General features: G+C 33.3%; 5 protein-coding genes across 5 annotated transcripts; 2 read left to right on the top strand and 3 right to left on the bottom strand.

Annotated features, from left to right (window-relative positions):
- Positions 1–261: 261 nt before the first annotated feature.
- LOC123693956 (UDP-glycosyltransferase UGT5-like) lies at positions 262–3,699 on the top strand. The gene is made up of 4 exons (XM_045639224.1): positions 262–1,332; positions 1,543–1,771; positions 2,169–2,385; positions 3,174–3,699. Exons 1-4 carry the CDS (start codon positions 472–474, stop codon positions 3,445–3,447), a joined length of 1,581 nt encoding a protein of 526 aa, XP_045495180.1. The 5' UTR covers positions 262–471; the 3' UTR covers positions 3,448–3,699.
- Positions 3,700–5,288: 1,589 nt separating this feature from the next.
- Positions 5,289–7,828, bottom strand: LOC123693906 (KIF-binding protein-like). Its single transcript, XM_045639172.1, has 2 exons — positions 6,762–7,828; positions 5,289–6,476 (listed from the first exon to the last, which is right to left on the bottom strand). The coding sequence occupies exons 1-2, from the start codon at positions 7,723–7,725 to the stop codon at positions 5,650–5,652; spliced, it is 1,791 nt and encodes a 596-aa protein (XP_045495128.1). The 5' UTR covers positions 7,726–7,828; the 3' UTR covers positions 5,289–5,649.
- Positions 7,829–13,749: 5,921 nt separating this feature from the next.
- Positions 13,750–15,456, bottom strand: LOC123693922 (mesoderm induction early response protein 1). The gene has a single exon (XM_045639193.1). It carries the CDS (start codon positions 15,250–15,252, stop codon positions 14,068–14,070), a length of 1,185 nt encoding a protein of 394 aa, XP_045495149.1. The 5' UTR covers positions 15,253–15,456; the 3' UTR covers positions 13,750–14,067.
- Positions 15,457–16,038: 582 nt separating this feature from the next.
- Positions 16,039–21,489, top strand: LOC123694021 (transmembrane protein 87A). Its single transcript, XM_045639317.1, has 11 exons — positions 16,039–16,312; positions 16,539–16,599; positions 16,776–16,864; positions 17,481–17,648; positions 18,041–18,190; positions 18,630–18,805; positions 19,302–19,409; positions 19,705–19,923; positions 20,233–20,353; positions 20,673–20,820; positions 21,171–21,489. Exons 1-11 carry the CDS (start codon positions 16,214–16,216, stop codon positions 21,389–21,391), a joined length of 1,560 nt encoding a protein of 519 aa, XP_045495273.1. The 5' UTR covers positions 16,039–16,213; the 3' UTR covers positions 21,392–21,489.
- A 255-nt stretch (positions 21,490–21,744) lies between these two features.
- LOC123693914 (engulfment and cell motility protein 1) lies at positions 21,745–24,356 on the bottom strand. The gene has a single exon (XM_045639184.1). It carries the CDS (start codon positions 24,267–24,269, stop codon positions 22,071–22,073), a length of 2,199 nt encoding a protein of 732 aa, XP_045495140.1. The 5' UTR covers positions 24,270–24,356; the 3' UTR covers positions 21,745–22,070.
- Between the last annotated feature and the right edge of the window lie 1,550 nt (positions 24,357–25,906).

The raw sequence follows: 25,906 nt of genomic DNA, 5'->3' as shown, positions 1-25,906 counted from the left end.
GTAATTAATTAAATATTATCTTTGATAGCTTGGTTCCTATATCATATAAATTATATTTATATACTACAACAATATAATATCTATGTTAATACAGCTTCTAAACAAAACTAAGTTTCACGCATCATCGCTTTAAATATGCCGTACGATGGCCGCGTGCCAAACTAAAAAGTGAAAGATTTGAGAAGAAGTATTTAAATAGGTTTGCTTGGTGTCAGGTAATAAGAAAGAGATATTCAACAGCAACCGTTCTATTGTGATATTCCTATATATATTTAATATGCATTAAATTGACGAATACCTGACTAAATTCGGTGGTGACAGTGCAATTAAATCAGTGCAGGAAAAAAAGGTTTTCCAATGTGTGATCTGGGACCCTAAATTCATCTTGCAACCTTCAATGTTTTATTTCATAGAAGTGGACGACCGCCGGCCGTCACGCCTCAGTCTTAAATTGAGACACTAAGGTACAGCATGCCTCGGGTACTAGTCTTGTTTTCAGTGATAACGTATTCTCTTAGCAATGTGTACTCAGCACGCATCTTGGGTTTATTTCCACATCCGGGAAAAAGTCATCAAATGGTGTTTGATCCGCTACTAAGAGAACTGGCGGAACGCGGTCACGATGTCACCGTTGCTACTTTTTTCCCAATAGAAAACCGAACGAGTAATTATAAAGAAGTAAATCTTCAACAACTTGCCAAATTAAGATTGGAATCTTTTCATGCAGGATCATTCGAATTTCCAAGTTGGTTTACTAAAATACCAGTTATTGGTAGTGTTATCAACCAATATGAGCAACACACTAACTTGGTTCAGACAGCAGTAGAAATTTGTGAAAAGTTGGTGAAATTTCAAGCTTTAAACGAAATTCTCAAACAACGATATGATGTCGTGATAACTGAGATATTTAATAGCAAATGTGTACTCGGTCTATTAGATGTGTATGGAGTGAGTGCGCCAATTATTGCAATGTCATCATGCCCGCTGCTGCCGGGAAGTGCGGGAAGAGTGGGAGCCGATGATAATCCCTCGTATGTTCCTGTAGATACATCAGAATTAACTCATAGAATGTCCTTCTTACAAAGATTAGAAAACATGATAGCGAACGTATTAATAAAACAAATTTATCAGGACGCATACAGGAAGGAACAAGCAATCATTGAAGGATATTTCGCTAAAACAGTAACGGATTTGAGCGTTCTTGCAAATAACATATCGTTAATATTAGTAAATACGTATCACGTTCTTGATGGGGTATATCCCAGTGTGCCGGGAATGATAGAGATTGGCGGAATTCATGTCACGAATCCGGCCACAAAGCAGATGCCCAAAGTAAGTAATGGTTAATTTAAAATATGAGAGAAGAATTGGAAATTAGTTGTTTAAAATTAAGACTTAGTTAACTACATATTAAATTTTCAAAAAGGTAGTTTAACTTTTTTGCACTATGACTCATATTTTGTTGGAATAAACATATGCAAAGCAAACAATTCATCTCACAAATTCTTAAAAATCTTTAAATGTAGGTATTAAATATTTCAGTACATCGAAAAATTCATAAACGAATCTGAACATGGTGTTGTATTGTTAAGTTTCGGCTCTCAATTAAGTTCAACATCAATATCTAAATATAGACAAAATATATTTCTCAACTCGCTTTCGAAATTGAAAGAAAGAGTTCTTTGGAAGCATGCAGACAGTGCTGATGAAGGAACTCCTGTTGGGAAGAATATTTTAAGGGTGAGATGGCTACCCCAAAACGAATTGTTGCGTGAGTATTGTATACTTTCATCTTTGTCTAATGCAATCGATAAACAAAGTGGATGATCATTTTTTATTTTACATTGAACAAACGCAGCTCATTATTAAATATTTTATACTATCTACAAATAAAAAAAATTATAAGTTGCCCAGCTTGCAAGTAAATAGTAAGTACTATTGAATGTTTGTTTATTTTTATCTTATATTTTTATAATATTCAGGTCTTTAACCTCAAAAACCACTGTTCATTATCAAATCTTAATTTCCATAAATTAGGACATATTAATAATACCAGTAGCATTATACGAAAGGAGATAAGTTAACGAGCATAACACAGCGAGGAGTTAGGAAAATTGTATTATATACGAAAATGTAAATAGTTTTTCTTGACCTTTATCTTTTTACAGAACACCCAAAAGTGAAAGCTATAATAGCTCATGGCGGGAAACTTGGAACAACAGAAGCGGTATCAGCTGGGAAACCAATGGTCGTCATTCCTGTGTTTGCGGACCAAAGCCTCAATGCAGCTGCAATCAAAGCCGCAGGAGTAGGCGAAGTTATTCCCCTCCCAGAGCTCACAGAACAAGACTTAGATACAGCCTTGCAAAAGGTGCTAGGTGAAAGGTAGGATATTCTTAAAAAATTACTAGGTAGACCATATGTGCAATTGTAAAGGTCGTTGTTGTCCTCACGATTTTATTTTAGATAACCTTATTGGTTGTATAATAATAAAATCTTATTATTAAACTTCCGGATGTCTGCATTGAACTTTTTATTTTATTTCGGTGGGTGATTGCGCACCCGTCGGTACACAACTAAGATAAATGATATTATTAAACTGCCTTAACTGAATTTAATTGGATAATAGTGCCCGGCGTGCTAATTCGTGTTTTTACATTGGTAATTAATAGAGTTTAAAATAGACTGAGCTATCATAATCTATAATCTTATCTTCTTATAATATAAAAATGTGTTGGCAAGCGCATAACTTGAGAACGGCTGAACCGATTTCCTTAATTCTTTTTTTTTTAGATAAGCGCAAAATACGAGAACAGCTCGATCGATTCGGTTTTTTTTTTATCTTTTATTGGAAGGAAAGCACAAGGAAGGTTCTTAATTCTTATAGAAAGAAAAAAACACGAAAGGGGGTCAATAAGGTAGAACGTCCTGAAGGGCATCTAGCCTTCAATAAATCATTGTAAAATAGGTCGAAAAAATCGTGGAACATAAAACCTCCTCCTTAGGAGCTCTCGTAAAAAGGAGGAGTTGCGAAGAGCCAGAAATATAAATCTTTTATTCCCAGGTTATGCAATTGCAATATATATCCCTTTCTTACGATCTATGCTACCTGCCAATTACCGAAAAATTAAATCATATAGTTACTAGACTTAATTTGATTCCTTTTGTTCTAGAATGCAAGAAAGAGCTCGCTTAGTGGCCAAGATGTGGCACGACAGAGAATCATCTCCCCTGCAGACGGCAGTCTTTTGGACGGAGCGAGTAGCCCGTTGGGGACACCAGTCTCCGCTTTACTCCGAAGCCAAAAACCTCCCCTTCTACCAATACGCATTACTAGACGTTATAGCATTCCTCATATTAATGATTTCTGTAGTCATAGGCATCATTGTATATGCTGTCTTAAGATTCAAAGGTTATGGAAAATTGAATAAAGAAAAAGCCCATTAATATCGTGCTTGCAAATAGATTCTAAGAATTCTCATTTCTCTTTATCTGTCTGCTGTTTGAGATAAAGTTTATTTCTGGACTAGAGGTAAGAGGCTATATAAGATTAAATATAACTTTGCGCCGAGGTTTCACTCGCGATGTTTTCACTTTTCACGTTTTCACCGATACGATATACCTACAAAAAAGTAAAAACCATTCCTGATTTACATAAAATAACCAAGGTGCAGTCTGTTTATATTTCTATATTTTATATACATATATTCATAGATTTAATTATAATATAATTAGTAAAGTTCTTTGTTCGAATTAAATACTTTATAAATGTTTACCTTGTTTTATTTATACAACCTATATTGTAGCAAATTGTAGATATTTTTGTTTTGTTTGCTGAATGAAATACAGGTATATCGCTACATATAAACTATAGCGTGGTAAGTATATACTTTCCATTGCCCATATTTTCTTAATTATTTTCAGGCATGTACTTACTACTACGCATATTGTAATAAAACGAGTCATTAAATGTAAACATGCTTTAATCAATTTTAGATGTATAAATAAATATAGAAAGAAGAAAAAGAAGCAGCAACAAACAATGACTTACCGTGGCGCGTCCTACGAGAAATTACTGATTTAGTTACGAGCAAATAATGTACGTAGGACGCGTGACGATTTAACATTTAACAAATAGATTGTGAAATAGCCGCGCCTAGCAAATTTATTATAGTCGCTATCACGATGTCTATGATTATACCCGGCGCGGCCTAAGATGATCCCTATGACAGTTTGTCTTAGTGATTGCTCGTATGATGGATCGTGTCGATACTTTACTATTTTATAGGCAAAGGCGTGGTTTGCATTCAGCCACGTCGGTAAACATGTTTTTACAAATATTATAAAATGAATTTTTAACGTCTATTATGTAAACGAAACGGTAAGTAAAACGAAAGTTTTCCAAAACATAAAAATGCACCTTATCATTTTCTCATAATTTTTAACATGTTTAACACAGTGTATATTATTTTATCATGAAAATGGAATCCCCCATTTAATTTTTCTAAAAAACTTATATTATCATAGGTAAGTAAATTAACGCGAACGGTTATTAATTAATTAATTATGCTGCGATCTTCTGTTCCATTCAATAGTGAATGAACTATAGCTTAAGCATGGAAAAAATGTGAACTCTTTTCCATTATCGAAATTTGTTTATCGATACTTTCCGCACTAGTCGATAAATGCCAACGATGTAAGTTTTGAAGGACGTAAACGTAAAGTCAGATTGATATAATTTCTCGTAAATGTTAAGAATTGTTATAATTCCAACGGAATATCATTGTAATGGCATAAAGCTACGTAAAAATTAATAAATGCCATTTTTAGACGCCTCCAATACGTTTCTAATTTAATGGTGACGCCATTACAAGTTTGTCTCTTGAGAATAACTGTCAGTGTCATAGGGATCATCTTAGGCCGCGCCGGGTATAGTGTTTACGTATAGATAAGTTATAGATTACTAGATTAATGAAGGAAAAATTATATTATTACATTCAGGATTAAATTCTTTAAATCTATATTTCACTAAGTCGGTAAATTACCTAAAATTTTCAAGTGGTGTAGGCAAGAAATTAGTAATAATTAAGTACATGACAATTTTATAATTATAACATTAAAATATACAAGAATAAAAGATCGAAGATGGACGATTAAATAAAAATCGAGTTATAGATATTATAAGGATAACATTTAATAGATTTAGCAATAATAATTAGATATGAAACAAAACTGTAATATTAAGTAGGTATGATATATATAAAAAATGTATGTTATAGAGTCTTGTGATAGAGTATTCTGTATATTCCATGCATTTGTTTCTTCTTTTGGGTCTTAAACAATTTATGTTTTTTTTTTTATTACAACCCCGGCAATGGAGCAGGCGACCCACTTGATGGTAGGTGATGGTCGCCGCCCATGACAGTTAAATGTGAGAATACATTTACATAGGTACTATGCAACATAACATACTCTTTTGTCTATATAACGTTATAAAACAGAGATTCAATACATGAGCTATATATTTGTACTGGTACAACATTATTTACGTCAAATATAAAATAAATACAAATGGTTACTTTTCAAGAAATGTTTGCATATCACAATCTATTTGTCAACAGTGTTAAGCATACAGAGATCAAAGCAAAATTAAGCAGCAAGTTCCGTTTCTAGCCGTTTAATTTTTATTGGTAAAATATTAACCATTTCTTGACACAAGCTAAATTCCACATGCATCATTTTCGCTGCGTCTTTATCGCTTGTACAAATATCTACTACAGCTTGGTACGAATCAAAACTTTTCTTAACGTGAATCAACTGCGTACGTTTATCTAACGCAATCCTCTTCATACTATTCCGACCAATAAACGCATACGCACTAATCACGGGCCTTATTACATCAAGCTCTAACTTGACTGGCATTTGCCCGTTTTTGTCTTTGACAGAATCTAAAAAGTGATCATAATTCTCTATACTTTTTTCGCAAAGCATGTTTATTTTCTTTAATAGATGCGGTGTTGGTTTGTCACTTGTTTTATTCAGCTTGTCCAATTTAATGTTCAAAATTTCAGAATACACCTCGCCAAGCTCATACCATAACTGTCGGCAATACTGTAAATAGTATGTGGGATTAATTTCTTTAATTAAATCTTCCAACATATCAATTCGTCGTTTGTGCATTTTCGACCTTCGTTCGTCATCTTCCTCAAAGAACGCAAGGTAGGCATACGACTGTGAACTGTCTTGAATCAACTCAATGTAATCTGACGCCAATGAATCCAATTTATAATATTCCTTGGCCTTATTTAACCAACTCTGACAGCTTAAGAATACTTCTCTCGCATCCTGATACGTAAGAATAAACTTATCGCCAATTTTGTTTTCGTATTTAGTCACATCTAGGTCAGGGAAGATAAGGTTTTTTATATCTCCACCGCAAATATTCTCATTGTCCTCTAATTGAAGGTTTGACATATCTGTAATTTATAAAATGAATATTAAAGCTGTGTTTTTTTAATTGCCACAATAATATTATTTTGTTTGAAAATCTTACTTATCATCAGATAAAAGCATCAACATAAAAAAGGACACTTTATTTTTTTATTAATAGTGTTTTTTTTTCTCTTGAAAATGGTATATAACAGGTAAAAGCTTATATTATAGTATACATTATCCTTAAAATTGTGTGTATGTAGTTATAGGCCAGATGTGTCAACAACACAATTTGTTTTTCTTCCACCTACAATAAAATAAGAACTAACCTGTAACTGCCTCTGTCATTCTCTCTGCATCATTCATAAGCCTTGTCTTTGAAGCAGTCATCAAGAGAATACAATATTTAGCCCAACACCGAGCCACATCAGCAGACCGATGCTTCAATTGTTCTTTTTTAGCCAACATCACCTCATCATTACTGTCGTCTTCTAACAATTTGGCTTCATACTGATCCAATATAGTAGAAGCCGCAGCTAAGTGATGCCTGGATTGAAAGAAACCATTTCGCTCAGCGAAAAACTGTGATAATGTTGCAGAGTTCAGTGACCAGTCCACTGGCTCATAGTCATTGTACTGCAACTGTCTTCGTAATGTTACATGACAATACACAGCAGATTTAAGGTCCTCTTTTAGAGAACCGTAAACCTGAGCAAGATAATACAGTGTTAAAGTATAAGCCTTCTCTAATACCATGATATCACCAGTGACAGTATCAGTAGTATTGTGTATTATATTTTCAATCGGTAAAGGCATTTGCATTGAACACTTGAATGTTTCATAAAAGTCTTTTGACTTAAGAAGATATGATTTAGCTTTTTCTGGTTCATCCCTATTGGACCACAGAATACCAAGATTATTATCAATATTTATAATTGTTGTAACAATTTCTGGTTTAGATGAGTTGGGAAGCAACAGTTCTTCAGCTTCAGTAAGTATTTTCTCACTAGCAGTTAGCTCTTCTGTCTCCATATCAATGATACCAATGTTGAGAAGAACAATGCCTAACATTGCATCGCCTTTTAAAGGATCGAGATTAGATTCGGTATTTAATGTGTTAGTCAATGCATCGCGCATTTTTAACAATATCTCTTTAGCTTTATATTTTGATGTGTAAGGTTCGTTTTCAGGGTCATTTTTACTATCCTCGTCTAGCAATTTTCTTACTTTTCCATAATTCTCCTTAAAATCGTTTATTATCTCCTTCGCAGTCATGTCGGCAGTAACGATCATTATTATTACAGTAGCAATACAAATTCAAAGAAAATTTTATGTTAACAACAAATTTTTTTGGAACTCTTATCACAATTATATTTCCAAATATTAGGTATGTTATTTTGAACTGTAAGAAAAATTAAATTTTGGAAATTCTATTCTTTGGTTTTACTTTTCAACATAAACGTCAATGTCTAAAATATATGTCATCCATGATCCACGGGCCATGGCCCATGACATTTGCTTCATCATTCAGAATTTTACCATTTTATAAACATATTGTGGAACTAAAATATATTATAGAAAGAAAAAATGTGGACAAAATTAAAGCATAGCTTCTATGTAAATATTTTCTTACCTATGCAGAAAGCTAGCAAGTCACGATAAAGTAAATATGTCTTTCTTGTGAAATTAATGTGAATATAATATTTAAACTGTGTATAAAACAAGGGTGAAGTCTCGTGTTCCTCTGTAGTCTTGATAAAGTTCTTTCACATTAAAACATATAATATGTATGTTTCACTGATCTTTTTTTACAGACGTCTACGTGATCAACCTACTCTGATATAAGGTGGTTAACTGGTTATAAGCCCGACTGTAATGATTTATCCTATTCGTTAGTTAGAAGTAGACCCAACGGTCCAACCGGATATCGAACCCTGAACGGTGAACCTGTACGAAGGACCCGCATCCTTTCGCGCCATTCCGGGGCGGATGCCTGACCAACTCAGCCACTCGTGACCCGCCAGAGCAATCGAATTTATTCAGTTTTATAATTCTTTCAGTTTTATGTACCAGTGCAAACTTAGCACCCCATCTATGGAATTTTGGGTCGAAAATGACCTTGATCGTTAGGTCCCCGTTAGGTCCTTTAAGGTCCCACAATTTTTTCGTTAGCTCCCCTTTAGTTTTTTTTTAAATAATTTTTTAAATTTTAGGTATAAAAAAATGCAACTTTAGCACCCCATCCATAGAATTTTGAGTCAAAAATGACCTTAATCGATAGGTCTCCGTTAGGTCCTATAAGGTCCCACAATTTTTTCGTTAGGTCCCCTTTAGTTTTTTTTTTAATAATTTTTTTTTTAATTTTAGGTATAAAAAAGCTACACTTTAGCACCCCATCCATAGCAAAATTGGCGAATTTTATCAAAACCGTATTCTTTACCGTTAGGTCCGTAGAGGCCCATCATTGAAATTGTTAAATTATTTATGTTATTAAAATCTATATATATACACCACTATTTTTAAATCAGTACAAAAACTTTAAGGACATGTTAGCGAATACTTTATTATCGTGATCATGATGTTAGAATTACATAATATCGATAGATAGCAAAGATATAATCATTTGTTTATTTAAGAAAGTCTCACTAAAATCATAGACACATTGCAGAGTTCATTCACTTATTCATTGATAGTATTACCTAACCTTGGGCAATAAAATGAAACAAGAGATGTAGTTACTAACTTTATTTATTTTAATTTCCTAAATTCAAATCTCCCCTTCATACTTCATCCGGGCTTAGGACCGGAATAATTACTTTTTTACAATAAATTAAATAGGTACGTAGGTATGCAATTACAAAACAAACAATATCAAAATCGAATTTTGACGTATAAATTAAGAAGTTAGAATCAGCTGTTTTTTACAATACCTACCTACTCTGTATTGAAAGAAAAAACGATTTTGGCGTGTTTAAGAAATTAGAATCAGCTGTTTTTTACAATACCTACTCTGTATTGAAAGAAAAAAGGAACGATTTTGGCGTGTTTAAGAAATTAGAATCAGCTGTTTTTACAATACCTAATCTGTATTGAAAGAAAAAACGATTTTGGCGTGTGAAGTTAGAATCAGCTGGTATTTACAATTATCATAACTAACCTTACAAGTATTTCTATAATAAAATTGTCCTTCAAAATGTCCACCACCGTTATCAATACACAGACGTACACGTTTTATTAAATTGTTTTTTAACGAGAGAAGTAAGTACCTAGGTATGTTTTTTTGTCTTTTCACTTCATCCAATATGCGCTGTTTTAATTATTGTTCGACACTAACCGGCTCACTTTTGTTCACTTAATTTCACTCCACAAAAAGAGGTCCAAGGGTGTGAGATCAGGTGAGCGAGGAGGCCAAGCAGCAGGCCCGCCTCTACCGATCCACTGACTTCCAAACTCCGCTGTGAGAAATTCATGAACCGCAGCGTTATTCGACATTCGTACTACGTCGAGGATCCTCTTAAAAATACGCTAGTACATTACACGTTAGCATTTTGTGACAACGCCTGCTGGTAAGCATTTACCACGACGGTTCGTACATTTGGCGATCGAGCGTTCGGGACTCGGGTACTATTATCTGTACATACGTACTGCTGCACTCGCATTTTCTCCACTCAAAAAGAACGCACGAAGCATAAGTACATAATCCCGAATTGATATGATATTGTACCAGGAAAAACGTAAACAAACGCGACGAAAAAAAGCAAGTTTTCACTTCCGCTAACAATAATTAGGCACTGTTTGTCCGTTGTCGCAACGCGTTCGGCGTTGGGGTGCGAACTGCGAACTGCGACGCGGGCGCAGGCCACAGAGGGAAAGGGGGTGGCGGGGTGAAGGATGGCGAGCTTCGACGCGAGTTTGCCGGAATTTATCAATGGAGCTGTCCAGCGGACCTATTCGAAATCGTACGCTAGAAAATTACAACACAATACCTAGTGTGGGTCATTGACTAAGAATAGGTTTAACAATTTTTACATATTTATGTGGACAATTTTGGGACATTTCTGTTTGTTAGTGTTTTTAATTATTTCTTACACAAATATGATTGGTTAAAGGTACTTAACACCCTGTAAAATTTTATGTACTGATTAAAAAATAGTGGTGTATAAAAGAAAGTCGTGTTAGTTACTCCACTTATAACTCAAGACGGCTGAACCGATTTAGCTGAAAATTGGCAGGGAGGTAGTTTAGAGCCAGGAGAAGGATATAGGATACTAAATACGTACCACGGGCGAAGCCGGGGTGGACCACTAGTTATAAAATAATTGAAACCTGCGCATGCGCCTTAGAGCATTAAGGCATGCGCACATCATACATAAACAGTGCGAAATTTAAATTGGTATCGTTTCATTTATTAAATTAAATCAATAAATAAATCTATACTAGTCACGTCTGGTTCGAAAGATGAAACTGGCTTTAAGCCGCGAATAAAGAATAAGAATCACTATCATTATCTCTTCCATTTCTGCAGTTATTCCATCTTATTTTTTTTTTGTACTGCTCTTCAACATGAATAACATGGTTCGGTCATAGAATAAATTTCGTCGAGATACTGATTTTGTGTCTTTAAACATTTTGAACGGACAGATCGTTCAATTTTATATTGTTGCTTGAATAGTTTTTAACTGGATTACTGGTATCATTCATGCAAAATAATAATAATAATAATATTAAACAAATCATACCTACTTATAATAATGTGCAATGCAATCAAGATGAAAAGCATCAAAATATCAAGTCACACTTAACAATGCATTGAGATATTTCTTGTAAACACTCTTGTTTTTCCTTGAAAACTACATCTCTTTCAAATTGTTTCATTTTAAATTTATTAATCATAGTTTAAAGTTTTCGTCATGTTTTCAACTCAGTTTTCAAAAATATTTTTTTTTTAGAAATCACTAAAATCCTAAGCTAAAATCGCAGAAAAAAAAATCACTTTGACAAGCTTTGACACATCAACAACTCAGGTTTTAATGACAGTTAACTGGCAAGTGTTGCCATTAAATTTTCGAAATAAAAAGCCAGTTTCATCTTTCGAACCAGACGAGACTAGTATAGATTTATTTATTGATTTAATTTAATAAATGAAACGATACCAATGTAAATTTCGCACTGTTTATGTATGATGTGCGCATGCCTTAATGCTCTAAGGCGCATGCGCAGGTTTCAATTATTTTATAACTAGTGGTCCGCCCCGGCTTCGCCCGTGGTACGTATTTAGTATCCTATATCCTTCTCCTGGCTCTAAACTACCTCCCTGCCAATTTTCAGCTAAATCGGTTTGGCCGTTCTTGAGTTATAAGTGGAGTAACTAACACGACTTTCTTTTATATATATAGATTTTAATAACATAAATAATTTAACAATTTCAATGATGGGCCTCTACGGACCTAACGGTAAAGAATACGATTTTGATAAAATTCGCCAATTTTGCTAAAGTGTAACTTTTTTATACCTAAAATTAAAAAAAAAAATTATTAAAAAAAAACTAAAGGGGACCTAACGAAAAAATTGTGGGACCTTATAGGACCTAACGGAGACCTATCGATTAAGGTCATTTTTGACCCAAAATTCTATGGATGGGGTGCTAAAGTGCACTTTTTTTATACCTAAAATTTAAAAAAATATTTAAAAAAAAACTAAAGGGGACCTAACGAAAAAATTGTGGGACCTTAAAGGACCTAACGATCAAGGTCATTTTCGACCCAAAATTCCATAGATGGGGTGCTAAGTTTGCACTGGTGTTTTATGTGTCTAAGGGACACACCGCGCGCCATCTATTGAGATGATTAACAACCATCTCAACCAATATGAAGCACAATGGCGCGAAAGATATAAGCTTCTTGGCGCGAAAGGATGCGGGTTCGAGTCCCGCCTCGTGATCGAATTTTTTCTATTCTTTATAAATTTATATCTTTAAAAAGCATTTGAATGCCATAAAAACCAAAAATATAAGATTAACTTACTAAAAAATGATGAAAAATGAAAAACAAAAACTTATTTTACAATGTTTATTCTTAAATTATTTTTCTCCGAATTTTTACACCATCCATCATTCATGTTATGCATCTTCATTATTTTAGTAATGCTATAACATCAAATAACAATCCCATCAACACTCATTAGACATTAACACATACCAAATGTCTAACAATATTGTACAAAACATAAAAAAGCTGTACAATATGTACTTCAAATATGTATATATATTTCAATATAAGTTCTAATTAAGAAATCCTGATTGTCGGTATATCTGGGCACTTTATCAATGGATTCCTGCATCATGATTATGAACAATCATTATCAAATCAAAAGATATTTTTATTTACAATATACTTAACAAAATTTCGTATTCATGTATTTTTACTTCAGTACTATTTTAAATTGACAGGATTAATAAGGCATCAAATTATATTATACTCTACAAATATTGCCTGCAATTTCGCAATGGTATAGAAATTTCAATTTTATTATTTACGTAATAAACATCGCCTAGAGCAACAGAGCATCTGCAGTTGCAACTAAAAAATTAAAATCAATATGATAAACTGCTTTGATTTAAGTAATGAAAAATATTAATAATCATAGAATTAAATCATAAATAAAATAATAATTAAGTAAGATATTTCTTATAGGTAAAAATACCCTGGTATTAAAAATAATCATTAAAATAGAATTCTACATAACTAAACATAGTCAAGTGTTATGGTAAAAAGCATGAATAATTAAATACAACACACTGAAATTGAACTTTTCGGTGCTCAAGTTAGTAGACATGGAAGAATGTAAAAGGAAAAATAAATAGTGCTCATAATTATAGTAACTTTAACTTTGACCCTAAGACTAAGAAAAAAAGAACTACAACAAATGCTACTGAGAATATTATGATATCCAAAAAGTAAAATACCCTAAGATATGGAAGAAAAATATGCCAATTAGAGATAACTAGCCTATTCAAAAAACACATTGATAAATTCAGCCAATCATGATTTGGGTATTTTTATACTTTCTTAAGAAAAGGATTTATTTAATGATAATTTAATGATTGCATATTATGCATAGTTTTTGTGACTGTTATATCTTCTATCTATCTTCTGTGTACCATCCTATTGATGATATAAAAAGCATTTTACACCTATATTAAATAATGTTAAACGTCCATAATGCAAAAATAATTTACCATTTTGTATTAGACAATAAAATTATTTGTAGGGAACACTTATCTTGGCCGTATGCCAACCATAAAAATCTTATTATTGCATTATTTTCACATGAAGTTAATCTTACACATTTCCTTTTCATACAATTTCAATTCAATCAATCAAATCTGTTCATTTCACAATGACACCTAGCTCTGATATGATTTCTTTAAAATTTCAATATTATTATCGTTTTTTTCCCTCACCCACAGTACTTTTCAATTATTTCTATATAATGCAATATTTACAGTCTATAATGATAAAATATTAAGGCAGGTTTATTAAAATCCTTCTAGTCATTTAAATTAGTAAATTTGTACGTATGGATGGGGGGCTAATGAGAAATTTAAACATTCTGCTGGAGAATGTACATTATGTATTAGGAAACATTTTCCATTTCTGGTTCGCCAGTTGATAATGTCCTGGGAGGTGAGGAGTGGGCTAGCTGTGAAAATACTTCTTTTTCACCCAGCGCTAAGGGGTCAGGTTGAGTAGCAGGAGAAGGCACATAAACCATCATTGACGGTGAAACTGGTCTTACCACACTTGTACCCGTAGCTTCTTGTTCCTCCAAAAACCTGTCCATGTAATCCGTGTGACCTGGATGCAATGTGTACTTCTTCTTTTCCAATCTTGTTTTGTTGGCAAATATATCATGTCTTTCCGTTTTCTTCCAAATATAATAGAACTGAACTAGTTCGCCAACAGACCGTGTTCTGACTTTCTGCTGTCTTATTAAGTGGAAGTCTTTACCATGAATTTTAATACCATTTTCAAAGTTCCTACATTCCTCTTCAGACCACACGTTTGCATGAGCTGGTGTTTGAGAGGATATGCGTCTTCTTCTAAGTGCTTCATCAACATTGTGTCCACACTGTTGGAGAAGAAAAAGAGCTTCTTCATCATCACGCAATTGCTTCCCTCGTGGAACAGCATCTACGCCCGTACCACAGTTCATTGCACAAATTTTTCTCATATAATCCTCTATCACTTTTTCGTCAAGAATATTTGGGTTCCATAATAGTTTGTCCTCATTTTCATATGGTAATGCATCATCATAACTGCACAAGCCTTCTGGAATACCAGCTTGATAATCACTACCGACCATGATTGTTTTTTTCCAATCATCCTCATCTGGACTATAATCATAGTCGTCTTCTTCTTCTGAAGGCGGTCTGGAACCAGATCTGAGACATCTCGTAGCCTCGGGACTAGCAGTTGTCTCAGTATAAAGCTGCTGCAGAGCTGACTCTGGTTTCTCATTTTCTTCTGGAACTACCTCAGGAGGTTGTTCTGGAATTGGCTTATCCATGTTTTTATTATAACCGTATAGAGCGAGTAATTCTTCCAATGGCATATCACCTTCACGCTGCAGGCTATTCAACTCCGCCTTTGGGTCTTGGTGCTCGCCAGCCGCCAAAGCTTCTTCTTCGTCTAATGTTCTCTCGTCGTCGAAATCATTTACCATCATTTCAACAGTAGGCTCGAAGAGGGATTTGTCGTTCCCCACGTCCATACTGGCATCTTGTTCGCTTATATTGGTTACCAGCGCGCAATCTGACATGACTAACACCTCTGACTATGGAGAACGGCGCTTCCAAAACATGACAACTTTTCGACGTTACTGATGTCGTTATATAATATTTCAGACTTAATTTAACAATTTTTGACTTACTTTTTACATAATAATACAACAAAAAAAGGAAAATACGATAAACAAAACAAAAATATTTTGACACGGAAACTACCACAAATCCAAGGCTGTCGACGGTAGTGTGACCATTTTATAAGATCTAAATACCCAAATTAGTGTAAAAAAACTATGTATAACATTATTGCAAAAAAATAAATATATAAAAATATGACATAGCAAATAAAGGCATTAAAATATAATAAATTGAGTAAAAACTAACACTTCGTACCAATTCAATCAATATCACCATTTTCGTGATTATAATTATCATACAAATTGTATTTTAAAAGGCCTAAACTCTAAAGGGTGTCACAAGGTTGAGGCAATGTTATAATTAAAAATAATTTATTCACAGGAATTATTTAAATTCCTAGATGCAAATTAATATTTCCTGAAAAGATGTCTTTGCTTTCATATATAGTAACACTGGTAGTTTGAATACTCGTACCAGACGACAGTACCAGACAAAAATAAACGTTATTTATTACTGTTAATTAATCACAAAACTATATTTAATTTTATACTTTACAAACTTAACAAAAAAATATTATTATATATAATTTAGGTCAAAAATTGCTTATAGCATTTAAGTAATCCCATCCCCAGGGCGAATCTGTGGAAGATGGAATTACTTTATGACATTGACAGTTTAAAGACGTCATGTTTTAGGAGTCGTCAACTTCAGTCAACTTGTGTGTTTGATCGAAAAATGTAATAAATTTTTAATGCTATAAAATATATTTTGTATTTTAAAAGCATTGGAAATATGTTCCGACAATATTTTATAGAGAATAATTAATATAGTTACCCTGTTAGTAGATTAGGTGATACGATGTATGTTTTAAGAACTGTATTTATACTAGTCGTAGCAGCCTTTAGATTTGTTATAAGTTTTTCCGATGTTGGAAAATGGGACTTACTACTTAATGGGGTAAGTGATAACAATTTCATACAAGGTTCATAAATGGGTTTACTGATGTTCGGCATGTGTCCAAATTATTGATTTTATACTACCTAGCACCTACTCAATATTAAGTTGTACAAATGACTCATTGTAAATCTAACAATTTTAGTGATAGCGATATCGCTATTCTAACTCGATAAAGAAAATAAGTGTGTCTAGTACTGTATAAATTTTATTAATAAATTCATTTCAGGAAACCTGTAACTTTACGGTAGCAAAATCATTGTTTAAGGACTCAAAATTAATTATTGTATGTAAGTATAAAATTTGTCATTTTTTTTAAAGTATTACTTTTTTTAAATCTTAAAACTCGCTTATAATACATAAAAATTAGTACAATATAAAGTAATTACTTATTATTTATGTATACTTACTATAGAATATAAATAGATAAGTTTATGTGTGTTTTTCATATCTAATTAATTTTCAGTACATTGCCAAGAGGCTGCCAATTTAACTGTAGCATATTCTTGGAGGCAGACACCATGTTCTCCAGAATACAACCATTTTTTCGAAAAGGTAAATTAACAAATTTACTATCAAGAATTTATTTATATGATAACTATCTGGCTGCTTAATTATGTTTAATGTAAATTAAAGAGTTTGTTTTATTTATTTATAACACCCTAATAGGTACTGATAATAACAACTAATGGAATGATTAAATTAACAATAAGTGAATTGAGAATTAGACTTTGGGATAGTCATTAAACTTAATTGCTTGAAGCAAAACATTGCATGAAATTAATTTGAAACAAAATGTATAGTTTTTGAAATAAACATGCTTAAATGGTGGACTTCAGCCTACTGAGCAATCTGTTGACTGTTACATAGTTCTGAGATTAATAAAGTAGAATATTATTGTCTTTTTAAAAATATTTCAATGTATTTACATGTATATGCAGAATAACTTTACATAAAACTTACTTTTTGTGCCTAAATTAAGTTGGTACTTCTTAATATACTGGTTGGTAATCTACTGGGATGTTTTAATTATTATTTCGTTTTTACAGTTCAACTTAACTATCAAAAGTAGTCAAACCTTTAGAAAACCTTCTACTACACTTTTTAAGTGTCTTTTAGAGATCAGTGTCTAATAAATACAATTTTTATAATATTTTTGTGTAAATTTCAGCGAATCGTAGACTGCTCAAATGTGGTTGTGCCACCTGTGTTCATAAGCAACCACAGCTCGGCCCAGGCTATAAATGTAGTACAAACAGTGTCGTGCGATGGCAAGAATCCCATTTTTTTCTACAGTGAAAAAGATAAAGGATCTGAGACTGATCAAAGTGTAAAGTCTGTGAGTATTAACATTATTTTTATAATAAAAAAACATAAGACCCATATTTTTTGGTTTAAAAAGTAACCTGTATAAAAAAGAGCGTGTGTGGCGAGCACACGAGTCAGAAGTGAAACTTCTTTGGCAAGATTTAAAGATAAACACCAAAATCGTCGCCTTACTCCACAACGAGAAGGTATTGCCATGACGCGACTTTGAAATATTAGTCTCAACGTGCCTAAAGGAGTTTCACCACAAAAACGTAATTATTAATGACTGACTTGTTGCTTTTTTATTGAAGTCAGATTGTTGCTGCATTATAATAAACTTCAGAAATCATACATTATCTATATTATGTTGAATTGATAAAGTGTGTTTAATCTTTTAAAATTTGTAATTTTTCTACTTTTTAGCTTACCCCATCATTACTAACAGTGGAAAGAGAAGGTGTCTATGTACTGACCATGTCAGTGAGGAGTAGTGTTAAGTATGAAGCATCTATGCATATTGAAATGGTAGCGCCATCTGGGTATTTGTCTGCGGCTATCTGGCCGTTTTTACCGGTAAGTCGTTTTTTATTATATTTTTATTGTCAGGTAGAAAATTTTCAGTAGCCAATGTGAAATATAATTGTTTTGAAATTGTAATAAGTGCTTTGTTTCAATAACAAATCAATTGAAATTCAGTATTATTAAAATTATCAAACTATTCAACTTATTTTCTAATGTGAATGTTATTTTTAGTTAGTACAACACTTTCTTTCTATAGACATGTAAGTGTATCTCGAATCTATTATATCTTTCTAGATTAAGATTTATAGTAATTCCTTCATTCTAAAAAAAGGAAAATTCGCCAGTGGTGTCATCCGATTTTTTTTTGTGTGTTCAAGAATCATCAAATCTAAGGTTTAGGTTAATAATTATTAATTATATTCTTATTAATTTTAGTTTAAGTAAAAATGTAAATATTGGCAATAAAGGCTATAAATAAACTATATTTCAGTTCTTTGGCGTAATGTGCGGTGTGTACGCACTATTATGTGCGGGCTGGTTGATCGTGTGTGGACTACAATGGCGTGATTTACTAAGGATACAGTATTGGATTGGTGGAGTAGCGTTGCTTGGTATGGTGGAAAGTGCTACATATTATGGAGTTTATTCGTCGATTAATAGCACTGGGTGTGTATAATTTTTTTATTATGATTAAGTGCTATGCAGCCTTTTTCTAAAAGTGATTAGAATATTCTCATTTCAAGTAGACTATTTTAATTAATAGCCCGCGGCTTCGCCCGCTTTGTCTAAAACCTAATAAATGATATACTAAAACTCTCCTCTTGAATCACTGTAACTATTAAAAAAAAAACCGCATCAAAATCCGTTGCATTGTTTTAAAGATTTAAGCATACGAACAGACAGAGAAAGCGACTTTGTTTTATACTATGTAATAAGCATTTTTTTACCTACTTGGTATTATCTTTCATACTCTTACTATTAAGTTAGTTTCGTTGGAAATTTCATAATCCAGATTTTAGAAACTTAAACTAAACGGTCTAGTAAATAATTCGACCTAGAACTACTTTTGAAGAATGACATAACAAAGAAAAAGTGCACCCATTCAGTTTACAGATGATTGATTAAATAAATTTAGTCAAAAATAATAATTATTTTTCGTCAGTTATTTCAACGCGGGCGTGTTCATGTTCGCCGAGTGGGTGTCGGTGGCCAAGCGTGCGTTGGCTCGCATGCTCGTCATCATCGTGTCGCTTGGCTTTGGGATTGTCAAGTGAGTTTTATTTTATATGGACAAAGAAATAATGTATTTTTTTAAGAATACAGCAGTATTAAAATTTTTCACGTTGTTAACTTATTAACATGTACAACAAATTGTACATGTTTTTTACTCTGTGTAATTTTAGTTGTAAAAACTAATTTTTGCTACCTTTTATTTTAGTTTTCTTCATAAAAATACTAACTTTATCATCGTTTTAATTCCTGCTATCATTAGCACCGCACAGCCCGCGCTCAATTTTTTTTAAATCTTCCCTCCTTTAATTTTTTCTTTTTTTCTTGCCAACTAGGCCGCGGCTCGGTCCCGCGCTCCAACGGGTACTCGGCACGGGTGCTCTATGGGCGCTACTAGCTGGTATAGACGTGTGGCTCCGCTTGCACCACAAGGCTGATGATTCTAATAGGGACTTGTTGCTATCTGAGGCGCCGCTCTCGTTGTTGGACAGCGCCATCTGTTGGTGGGTGTTCGTGTCGCTAGCGCATACGATGCGCACACTGCAACTGAGGAGGTGAGTCATTGTCAAATAGTAATGCCTATAGTATTTTAATATTATCTATGGTAATGGTGGATTATTGTAAAAAAAAAAATAAAAAAAATAATCTGCAGAAAGGTGATTGTTTAATACTAATTTAATAATTATTAAAAATGATTTTTTTATTTATTTATTTCTTCGTAATCATACAGCATTACAGTAAATAACATTTCTTAATATTATATTGATACAGAACTAAAAAATGATATTAATATTTGCTATAAAGACTATTTAGTTTAAAAATGATGACAAAATAAATTTTATAAAATCCTTATTTTGTTCCAGGAACGCAATAAAGCTGGCCTTGTACAGATATTTCACAAACACGCTAATATTCGCTGTCATTGCATCTGTGATATTTATGCTCTACACCCTTAAGTCATACAGGATTCTATTTTGTATTACGGTAAGTACACAAATTATTCAGATAGTGATTTGTTCCTATACAATTTTAGATTTATTTTTAATAGAAATATTGTTTTGTTAGTGTCTGGGTGATCACGAATGACCATAAATTTACCACTTAGAGCTTAGAGCTGCTGTACGTTCAGAAAAAATGGTGACTTTTTTTTTATTCGTAAAGAAACCTAAATATTGATACTATTTTCAACTGACTTCAAAAAAAGAGGAGTATTCAGTTCGACTGTATTTTTTATTTGTTACCTTTTTTAGTTTTGCCAAATTGAAAGACGTTTTTTTTTGTCTAAAAACAATAATTGTTACAGGATTGGAAGGAAGTATGGATGGACGAGGCGTTCTGGCACATTCTATTCGCTTGTGTGCTCGCGGCTATCATGGTGCTGTGGCGGCCGACTAACAACAACCAGCGTTATGCGTTCACGCCGCTGCTAGATAACGCGGAGGACGATGAGGGTAGGTGGAAAAAAAGAGCGTGTTTGCCGAGCACACGTGTCAGAACCAGAAGTGTCAAAGACAAAATTCAAAGCTACCAAAATCGTCGCCTTACTCCATGACGTGACGTATTTCCATGACACGACCTTGAAATTTTTCCCTTAACGCGACCAAAGAATGCAATTATTATAAACCTACTGTGTCAAGCTCAAGATGTTTTAAGTTGCAACTTATTGTGAATAAAAAAGAAATTAAATTGTAAGTTCTTTATACTTACTATATTGGTTGGTATATTACACATATTGCAAATAAAAAAAACTAAATAAAGATTATGTTTTCACTTAAATTAATTAATCTCTTTTTTTAAACAGATGAAGAAGAACAATTCGTGAACGACGCGTACGGCGTGAAAATGCGCGGCACAAGCATTAGCGAGCCCTCAGACAATCGCGATCTTCCAGAACCGAACACAACTTCACTCGACTCAGACTTGCGATGGGTCGAAGAGAACATACCGACTAGCACATTACCATTATTAGATTCCGATGAAGAAATAATTAACACCAAGTTTGAGGTGTCGAAGATGCAATAAATATAGTATTATTAATTGAATGTGACTGTGTATTGGTGTTTTTTTTTTACCTGTTGTAGGCAAAGTGTAAATGTTATAAATAAAGATATAAATGAGTATGACATTCTTTTCATCATCATCAACCAAGACATGATGTCTTGGTTGGGATTATTGTTTATTGGTATACAAATTTAACTTTGAATGTTTTTTACTTATCTTTTAATAACTCAGGCCTCAGAACCACAGAAACAATAGAAAATCTATTGTGTCTGGGACCGATCGGGCCACTTGGGGCTCAATGAGTTAAATATAATATTATTCACTAGAATATTAAGGATCATAATAAAGATGTCAGAAATAAAAAATTAATAAAATAATATTTTTAAACATTTATTTTTTAGATATGGTAATAATTGTCTTTGGTATATTCAAATATACTTCCAAAAGATTATAAGCTTGAATTAAAGTATATAATGATTCAATATACATTTAAAATAATTAAAACATCACTTAAACACAAAAAAATATCTAATAAACAATAAAATAATTGATAATAATAATTATTTTGTCATTTTAAATGTAATCCTATGTAATGTATTAAATAAAATATCTGGTCCAAATTATGCCTACAAAAGCACATACATAATATTTGTGCGTATTAAATATAGTTAATATTATTTACAATTAATAATACTGATAATTAATTGTTCTCATAATAAAAGTCATAGTCTTCCGGTTCTGGTGGAATTTGAGGTGGGTCCTGTGGAATGTCGATACCTTCGGCGTCAAGCAAGCGAACTTTGATATCCATAGATAGCAGCGTCTCTAAATCGTTCTCATACGATTTACTCGTCATCTTTTCTTTTAGCAAAGCATTAATGCCATCTGTCCAGTAATCAAAGATCTGTTCATCTGGAGCGACAAAGTCCAACGAAGGAACTTCGGCAGCTTTCAGTATTAAAGAGAACGCCAAATGAGGGCTACTAATTTTGCCCTTCAAGTCTTTCATGTGTGGACAATCTTTTCCCACCACAACACATTTAATATCAGCCACTGCTAACTTAGAGCCAAGTTCTTCCAAACTCGGTGTACTCTTTTCATCACACTCGCCGTAATGCAATATTTTATGGTTCGGCGACAGACGAACAAACCAAAATTTATCTTTTCTATTGATTTTCATGTACTTCTTAAATCTTGTTCCTCCAACAAGCACTCCCAGACGTTGCTGCTGAATTAAATCTATTATTTCAGGGGTGATCTTCTCTTTTAATTCAACAATGGGTCTTGCATGGGATTCCCATACTTCTCTGTTTGTTCGTTCTTGTTGCCACAAGTGTGTAATTTCGTTGTATGTTAGTTCTTTAACCTTTTGTCGAAATTTATCAAATCCTTTTGGTGAAGCTGCTAGTGCTCTCGTTATTTGTTCTCTCACAACGCTTAGTACTTTAATAAAGTCTTCAGTGGTCGCTCTCATTTCCTTCCAAGTCTTATTCAACAATACAATGCAGATACAAAATAGCTCTTCGAAGGGATGGTCATGAGTGAAAAATAATGGGTGATAAGTTTGACCTTGCTCACTGGGAGATTCACCAATGTGCAATATCTCACATAACAGCTTGACTAATTCAACGCTTGTTTTACCAAATGGACATTCTTGTTCGTCAGCTCTGCAACTATTCCTTAACACAATCTTTGTGTAATCTTCCCTGTAATTCCTTGCAAAATACAGCATACAGTCCAATGCCAACACTCCAGGTGGTATTTCGTTAAAATCCTTTATTGGATCTATTTCACATTTGAAGCCAAGTTTCTTGAAGTCTTTAGTCAAGCTCCCACCTTGCCGTCTTGTTGTTACTTCAATATTTGTGTTGTTGTCACTTTCAAATGCATATTTTCTAAGCTCTTTTATTTTTTCTTGCGATTCCTGCTCCTGGACATCAGCTCTTTGCCGCATTCTTGGCTCTAAGAGACCCAAAGTTAATGTCTGCAATACATAGAGCTGATGTGCCAACTCTGTACCCAATGCTTCCTTAGATACATTCTTTGTAATAAGATTTTCATATATTTTATTGCGTACTTGTTTGGAGCATAAGGTTGCAGCAATTGTTTTTCTTTTAGTCAAATCTGCTTTGGAGAAGATTGCATTTATAAGGGCTATGGCATTTTGTTGGATCACTCTGTCGGAGTTCTCTAAATGGGAAATCAAACTTGGAATAGTTATTTCTTTTTCAACATGGGAATTCTTTCCTGAGCTATTTAATACAATATTTTCGAGTATAGATAGACAGGACTGGATGATCTTAGGATCCTGTGTGTTAGTTTGATTGCTTACAAAACTGACAACTTTGTTGATAAACTGATTTTCTAAAATATCCCATGATATAATTCCATGATCCATCAATTCAACAAAAGTGACTAACGCGTATTTTAATGCACTACCTTTAAATTTTCCTGTTTCAATGTTACTTATAATGAGAGACAATCCTTTTTTATTAATAAATTCCAGTGCAAAGGTTAAATCGCTGCTGACAGTTGATAACTTCATCAGAGCAGTACATTGCTCGGGTTCTGTACCTGTATTTATTTTGGCCAATATATCTTGAACCGTCTTTGCGGGAGATTGCTCCAGACGTAAAACTGATCCATTCTTAATTTCATTCCTATTCTTTTCCGTGATGTAATTTTGATTGTTGCTTTCAGAGAACTGTAGTGCATAATTGGAAGGGTCTGGGAGGCCCCACGCCTTACAGAGCAGTTGAATGATACTCGACAGAGGCTGACTTTGGTCAAACTCTATCAACTGTGGCACCTTATCAGGCGCATTTAGCATTTCCACCGCGATCTTCAGTATAGTGGAATCTTTCGTCGCCGACGGCATTTTTATTGGCTTTACAGACATTTATTCACCATTTGACAATAAACTTCCTGGACACGAACGCGCAGAATAGATTAAGGAAACAAATCAGCCCGAAAAACATTAAACAGAGATGACTTTGAAGTTTGACAATAGGAAATTCTATTTGACAGGCATCGCATTGACATTAGTTTACAGACGATCACGTTTAGTAATCACTTAATCATTTACAAACTGTATTGAATGAAAGGAGAATGGCGAAACTGGGCCTAACTGTTACAGAAATCATAATATATTTAAAATTCATTATATTATTTTTAGTAATTCTTGGTAAAATATTTACTCCTGATTCTATGGGAAAACAAATCTTTGAAAAAAAAGATAATGTGTTCACTACCGGCATTGTTATTTAGATTTCTATGACTACCGGTCTTATCAAGCAGAGATTGTCAGTGTTGTCAGGAGTAAAAAAGTCGAATATATCGATTAATACGAATGAATGTCTTTAGTTTATTTTTAATTTTATTGAATTCAAATGCTTTATAAATCAGAAGCAAAGCTTAACTTATTTTTAACACATATCTTAATTTATTTAGATCATTCTATAAAATATAAACATTTTTTACTTAATCAATAATAATTATAACATTTTTATTTAGGTAGCTGGCCATTAATAAAATGTCAAATTATTAATCATAATTGGGTCAGTTATGAGTGATTTGTTTATGTTTGTTGTTTGACATTTGAGTGAAGTTTTAGGCCCTTCTCCCATTACGATACGCATAGGCGATTCAAGTATCCTGCAAGTCTCGGAGACTAGTCGCCGCGGAGTATCTCACATACATTTTTATGTAGGCTCGCACACTACGCTACTGGTATCCTACACGTCCGCGACTAGTATAGCACTACTCACCGTGTCGGTCGCTTTTGCATCGCGTCTCGACTCTCGCGCGTATCTTTTCGTTAGAAAGATAAAAATATCTAATCATCATGTTGTAGTTCTCGTTCGGCTACAAAAACTCTACAATTTATGTTTCTTTCAACATATGGATGAATCCAGTACTTCTTACTCTTACGTTGGCGTCTTCTATTTCTATAAAAAAGAAAAACTGCAAGAGCTTCTTCGTCACTGGAATTGCTGATTGCTCGACATAACGACGTAACTGTTGTTGCAATAAATAAATGAATTATTATTATTATAACGTCGGTCCACAAAAACGAGGCACAATAATGATGAATTTAGTCATTTTTCAGTCGCATAATATGCGAGCATCGGGTAGCCAGCAAATATCTAAGTAGTATTCTACGCGAGTATCGTATTCTAGAAGTATCGTACCTAATGGCAGAAGGGCCTTAGTAACGTTATATTCAAAATTGATCTTAATCAATATCCCAATATCTCTGCTATCCCATAGAAAAGATCTATAATTATTATATTCATAGAGTCTGTATATTTTTATCTATTTAATCACCCATAAATCATCAGTGTAACGATCAGGCCCAGAGTCCTATGGGAGTTTGCCATTCTCCTTTAAATTACTAGAAATTAATGAATCATTAACAAAGGTGTAGTACTTGTCAAATTAAAACTATACATTCAGCTATACTACATTCCAGGAATCAGGATACATAGAAGTCCTCTGTTCTTAGTGGAACCACCAGTGCCGGAAGTCACTACGCAT

The sequence above is a fragment of the Colias croceus genome, chromosome 8, assembly GCF_905220415.1.
Source record: "Colias croceus chromosome 8, ilColCroc2.1".
In the NCBI taxonomy this organism is placed as follows: Eukaryota; Metazoa; Arthropoda; class Insecta; order Lepidoptera; family Pieridae; genus Colias; species Colias croceus.
This window is presented reverse-complemented; position numbering and strand designations above follow the sequence as displayed.